General features: G+C 41.7%; 2 protein-coding genes and 1 long non-coding RNA gene across 3 annotated transcripts; 1 reads left to right on the top strand and 2 right to left on the bottom strand.

The window, feature by feature from the left end:
* The first annotated feature begins 1,432 nt into the window (after positions 1–1,432).
* Positions 1,433–1,974, top strand: LOC147558710 (uncharacterized). Its single transcript, XR_015233525.1, has 2 exons — positions 1,433–1,569; positions 1,645–1,974. It is a non-coding gene; the product is annotated as an uncharacterized LOC147558710 (long non-coding RNA).
* Positions 1,975–2,512: 538 nt separating this feature from the next.
* LOC147558709 (uncharacterized) lies at positions 2,513–3,376 on the bottom strand. The gene has a single exon (XM_086659076.1). It carries the CDS (start codon positions 3,374–3,376, stop codon positions 2,513–2,515), a length of 864 nt encoding a protein of 287 aa, XP_086515202.1.
* LOC147558708 (uncharacterized) lies at positions 3,377–4,309 on the bottom strand. Its single transcript, XM_086659075.1, has one exon. It carries the CDS (start codon positions 4,307–4,309, stop codon positions 3,377–3,379), a length of 933 nt encoding a protein of 310 aa, XP_086515201.1.
* Between the last annotated feature and the right edge of the window lie 1,981 nt (positions 4,310–6,290).

Below are 6,290 nucleotides of genomic sequence, written 5' to 3'. Positions count from 1 at the left end.
TGCATACCAGATTTGGAATGGCAAGGTACGTGTATGTTTTTCTATTTTTCTGTATCAATGTTTAATATAATGATATATTGTTAACTTTCAAGAAACGTAACTTTTATGTTTGTTTACGTAGGATCGTTCTATTTTGAAACTACATAATCACTCAAGTGGTGTGCAAGTGGGGGCCCTTGAAAGTAAAAGTATACGAGATTCAAAGAAGGAACATGTTTGGGACATAGAACTCGAGTGTAAAGTAGTTCGTGAGAAGGTGCAAGCATCCGGACTTCTGCAAATCGCTAAATACTCTTACCAGAAACTTGACCGGGTTCTTATCACGGCTTTCACGGAGAGGTGGCATGAAGATACTAACAACTTTCACATGCCATTTGGAGAAATGACGATCACACTAAAGGATGTGCATCGAATTACAGGACTTCAGATTACAGGTGACTCGGTTCATCTTGATAATGATCATGTAAATGAATGCGCACTTCTGGTGAAAGGTTTAGGGGTGACACCTGAGGCTGCGGAAGCAGAATTGAAGGCGACTAAGTGCAAGAGTGTCCGAATGTTGTGGTTGAGGGAAATCTGTTCGGGTAGCTTAGACAAAGATGACGCACGGAAGAAAGACTTTTGCGTCAGAGGGTACCTCCTCCATCTTATGGGCTCGACTCTTTTTTGTGACAAGAGTGGTTCGAAGGTGTATGTTTGCTACCTTACATATTTGATGGACTTGACGAAGGTCCCTAAATATTCGTGGGGCACGGCTGTGCTTTCTTACCTTTATAGGCAGCTCGGTCATGCTTCCACTAAGGGTGGACAAATGGCGGGTTATCTGCCCCTCCTCCAGGTATTTCTCACATTATTATAAGTTGATTAATTTAGGAGTCTATCTTCTTGGTAGTAATAATTGTTTTCTTGTTTAGGCATGGATTGACGAGCACTTTAAGCTTAGTCTGTCGGATTTGAAAAAGGATTTCGACATTAGCCCGGATTTGCCTCTGATGGGTAGATGGACGGAGCATGATTTACATGGAAACCTAGATGACAGACTGGTTAACCTCCGAGAGATGATCGACGATTTGGAGGAGCGAGAGGTAAAATTCTATATACTATGAATTTAGTGTGTTAATTTGACATTGAATGAACATCTAGTATAATAATTGTGTTATTTAGGTTATTTGGGACCCATATAGACTCATGGGCATTGGTGAGTCATCTCCCCCACTATACGCCTTCTACAGCGGTTGTATCGTATTTGATGATATTGCCGAGTCGTATCAACCCGAAAGGGTGTTGAGGCAATTTGGTGTGGTTCAACATATTCCGTCTGCCCCCATGAGAGCAACAAAGAAGAGAAGGAGTGAAGCAAAGGATTATGGAGAACATACATGGTATTGGGACAACTGGAAACATCATGTCCTCAACGAGAAAGATAGGTCGCAACGGGTTAGTTCGTCTTGGGAGGTCGATGATAAATATGCTGAGTGGTTTAGTCGAATTTCACACCCGAAGGTCCAAAACCCAATCCATCGGAAGACGAACCAAGCACAAAGCTCACTCGGTTCGATTGCTTACTACGTAAGTACACATAAAGCATGTAATCTACTTTAGTTAGTATTGATGGAAATACATGTTAACAAACTTTTTTTTTAGAGAGAGGGTATTCGGCATGCCCTTGCTGCACTAGATTTGTCTGGGGTGGATGCAGGAAAGGAAATTCTTCACCAAGTATTGAGGGAGGAGCAACTTCCAGAGGCACCCCAGAGGGTTCAGGAAGAAAATACAAGGAAGAGGACAAAAACAAAGGCCGTGGGCAGGAGGAAGACCTAGAACGGCTTTAGATACTTTTATATTTTGAGACCTACGTCGGAAACTTTTGAATGATGTCGGATACTTTTATATTTTGAACGGCTTTAGATACTTTATCTTTTGATATGTTAAAACAGTTGGTTTTTTATATGGTTGAAATGTTATATTTTGATATGTGCCAAAAGAGAGAGAGATACAAAAGAGAGAGAGAGAGATACAAAACTCCGATAACACCAAGAACTCCGATAGAAAAGAGAGAGAGATACAAAACTCTGATAGCACCAAGAACTCCGATAGAAAAGAGAGAGAGAGAGATACAAAACTCCGATAGCACCAAGAACTCCGATAGAAAAGAGAGAGAGATACAAAACTCCGATAGCACCAAGAACGGTGCGAAAACACCGATAAATTGAACAGTACTTACTGTGCAATTTTTCGGTGGGCTCGAGCCGTTTGTGTTGCTAAAAATGGCTCGGGCCCACCGCTTTTTTTGCACAGTAGGTACTATGCAAAAAAAGCGGTGGGCCCGAGCCGTTTTTAGTAACACAAACGGCTCGAGCCCACCGTTTTTTTTGCACAGTACTTCTTTTTAAAAAAAAATAAAACTTTACCTTAATCAAAAAACTTTAGGTTTAAAAAAAAGATTTATGTTTAAAAAAAAACAACTTCAACTAACAGTTACTACTAAAAAAAAACAACTTCAACTAAGTTTTCATTCCATATCTATTGCTATTGCATTCGATGATGTGTCCCCTTCCTTCTTTATACTTGATGGAGTTTCTTCCAATTGCGGATTGAAATTATCGCCACTGTCAATTTTATGTTCGCAAATAGTGAACCACCTGCTTGCATCTGAAGTAGCGTATCGAGACCATTGCCTAGCAATCGGAGGAAGTATAGTTTCGTTTTGTACCTTAACATTAAGGAAATGACAATTGTTTACATAACCAATGCATACCATTGTATGTGGTTGAGACAAACCTTCGGAAGATGGTGGTGGTGGACCGGTGATTAAAGGTAAAAATGTCGTTGAATCATATTTCGCCAAATGAATCAACATTATATTAAAATGAGTGGCAATTAAATAACTCGTCTCTCCGTGAGTATACCAAAACTCATCTTTAGCTGGTATATCAAAATTGTTGGTTGAACCCAACAATCGGTCATAAAAAGACCCAAACATGGCTTTGTATAACTTTGTACGTGTTTCGAGTTCATTAAGAACACCTTTTCGGATCTCAATCCAACCTACCTCCGACGGATACCCGAGACCAAGAGCGACGGCTCTAAAACGACAATGATCGTCTCCTGGAACGTTTGTAATAGTACTGATAAACGGATAAATCACCTCAAGCATTAGACGTAAAAATGAATCACCACTACCGCGAGATCTCCTATTGGCTTTCCGTGCACTTTTAACCGATGGAACCGATGTTTCCGGAATACATTGTGCATACTCCCAACGAGAAGGATCTCTCTTAGTAGATATGGCTGCTTCCTTCTCTTTTCTATTTCTTGGTTTCTTTGGGGCTCCTCGGGTTTTCAATTTTGCCAAAGGTTCTGTCATGGGTTTCATTTAAGGACAAACAATACTCCTCAACCTTTCTAATATGACTTTTCTCTCAGGACCGGTCGACATATCCCACATGTAGTACAACAATCCTAATTCGTAAGAACTCTGAAGTTCGTTATATACCTCAGGAGTAGGAATAATTGAGAGTTTAGTCCATTGTGGGTCAATGAGTGACAAAGATATCACCTCACCGCATCTCATAATGATTTCCATCTCGTGAGCACAAGGGAGACAATACACAGACCTATACACACATCCACACAAATTTGAATCAATTCCTATAGTTTTTGCCCGCTCCACCTCATCTGCCAACAGGTCAAGTGCATTGTGTGAGACATAACCCCTGAGTTCCCTAAAGGCGTTGATTTGATGAGACATCTTCACTGATGTACGACTTTTCTCGAATGTAGCTTTAATCGCAACAATCTCTGTCTCAGTCATTGAATGTATAGATTCCCAACATGTGACGGAGTTACCCTCGGATGTATCCAAGTTTCTTTTCAGCTTCGCATGTGCACCTTCAAGCCTATTCGTTGTAGTATTACCCAAATGCATCACATTATCGGTCCATGCCGTTACAAAATGTTCCCTAAGTGGCAACCAAGTCTTCTGAACATAAATAACATCAATGGCGTTACTCTTCGACCACGTTGTGACGAAATCTTCAACAACGCGATTATAATCCGCCTCGGTTTCCCCAAACATGATTAGTCGAAACATTGACATGAACTTTCGGAATGGTTTGTTTTTCAAGTGTGGTTTAACCTTTCCAACCACACACTTATCTATATGGAAAGTACATAATAAACGATCTGCATGTAGGAAGACTTCACCTATTGCATTGATTAATGCTTGTTCCCGATCAGTCAAAAATACCTTCGGCATAGAGTTAGGAGGGAATAATGTCCTCAAACGATGTGGTGTTTGATGAGTCATCTATTGTAGCTATGGCGAAAGATACGGTGCCTAGTTGTGGTGATGTTGGGTCTACTAAAGCTCAAGTAGTGGAAGTAGAAGACGAAGACCAACGGGTTTCTAGGAATCATGATCAGGTGGAGCATCAGGATAGTACTCAGGACGAGGAAATTGATGAACCCGATCATGAAGAGGTTCAAGGAGAAGGTACACAAGTTTTACAATAGCAGCAGCAGGATATTTCGGTACACACTAGGCCGAAACGGTTATATAAGCCGGTATAGAGATTAGGGTCAGACAAACCTCTTAGGCATAACGGGCAGGAAAATCTGGTTGGATATGCACTCTCGGTGGAAGACGACGAGCTGGTCACCTTCAGACAACCTATTACCGCGGCGGAAAGAGAGAGTTGGTTGGTTGCTATGCAAGAAGAGATGGAGTCTCTTCACAAGAACAAGACATGGGAGGTTGTCCCATTGCCGAAGAAAAGTCTGTTATTGGTTGTAAATGGGTGTACAAGAAGAAAGAGGATTCTTCCGAGATCAAAGGTACAAGGTATAAGGCAAGACTAGTGGCCAAGGGTTATGCACAGAAAGAAGGGGTCGACTACAATGAGATTTTCTCACCAGTCGTGAAATATACTTATATTCGGGTTTTATTGAGTATTGTTGCTCACAGTGATCTTGAGCTGGAACAACTCGATGTTAAAACCGCCTTCTTGCACAGAGATTTGGAAGAAGAAATTTATATGGCTCAACCTGAGGGATACAAGGTTGAGGGCAAAGAAAATCAAGTATGTCCTTTGAGGAAGTCTCTTTACGGATTGAAACAATCCCCTCGCCAATGGTACGAACGATTTGATTTTTTTCATGCTAAAGCATGGTTTTCGCAGAAGTGACTATGATTGTTGTGTATACATCAAGAAGCTTCGCGAAGGTGACTTTATTTATCTCCTTTTGTATGTGGATGACATGCTTATTGCTTCTCGAAGCATGGTGGAGATAGATAAGTTGAAATCTCAACTCAGCCAAGAGTTTGAGATGAAAGACATGGGCGCTGCAAAGAAGATACTGGGAATGGAGATTAAGAGAGAGCGGTCAAGTAAGAAACTGTACTTGAGTCAGAAAGGTTACATCGAACGAGTAGTTTCTCGATTCGGGAAGCAGAATGCGAAGGCGGTGTCAACACCTTTGGCACCACACTTCAGGTTCTCGGGAAAACAATCTCCCACTACTACGGTGGAGAAGGATCATATGGATCGTGTACCGTATGCTAGTGCAGTTGGCAGTTTGATGTACGCTATGGTGTGTACTCGTCCATATATTTCACAGGCGGTCAGTGTGGTTAGTAGGTTTATGGCAAACCCGGGGAAGACACATTGGGAAGCTGTGAAGTGGGTCTTGAGGTACTTGAAGGGTACTGTTGATACGGGTTTGTGCTTTGGTGGAGACACATGTCAAGTAAGCGGTTATTATGACTCGGATTATGCTGACGATCTAGATAGAAGACGATCTACTACTGGTTATGTATTTAAGGTACATGGTGCTCCAGTTAGTTGGCTATCGATGTTACAATCTACAGTTGCGTTATCTACTACGGAGGCCGAGTATATGGCTATGGCCGAGGGTGTGAAGGAAGCATTGTGGTTTGCTGGGTCTTCTGGATGATCTAGGGATTAAGCAGGAGTGCGTAGAGGTATGGTGTGATAGTCAAAGTGCGATTCACTTGGCAAAGAATCAGGTTCATCATGCTCGTACTAAGCATAACGATGTCAGGTATCATTTCGTACGAGATGTCATGGAGGAAGGTGATGTTTCTCTCATGAAAGTTCACACAGATGAGAATCCCGCGGATATGTTGACTAAAGTGGTGACGTGTAGCAAGTTTCAGCATTGCCTGAAATTGCTACAAATCGGCTCGTGTTAAGTTGCCCGAAAGAGCGTAATGGCGACAAGGTAAACTTTATGTGAAGGGTTGGTAGAACTACGGTAGACTTGATCAT

The sequence above is a fragment of the Eschscholzia californica genome, unplaced genomic scaffold (assembly GCF_041429995.1).
Source record: "Eschscholzia californica isolate CP2 unplaced genomic scaffold, dmEscCali1.0.p SCAF_2, whole genome shotgun sequence".
Lineage (NCBI taxonomy): Eukaryota > Viridiplantae > Streptophyta > Magnoliopsida > Ranunculales > Papaveraceae > Eschscholzia > Eschscholzia californica.
This window is presented reverse-complemented; position numbering and strand designations above follow the sequence as displayed.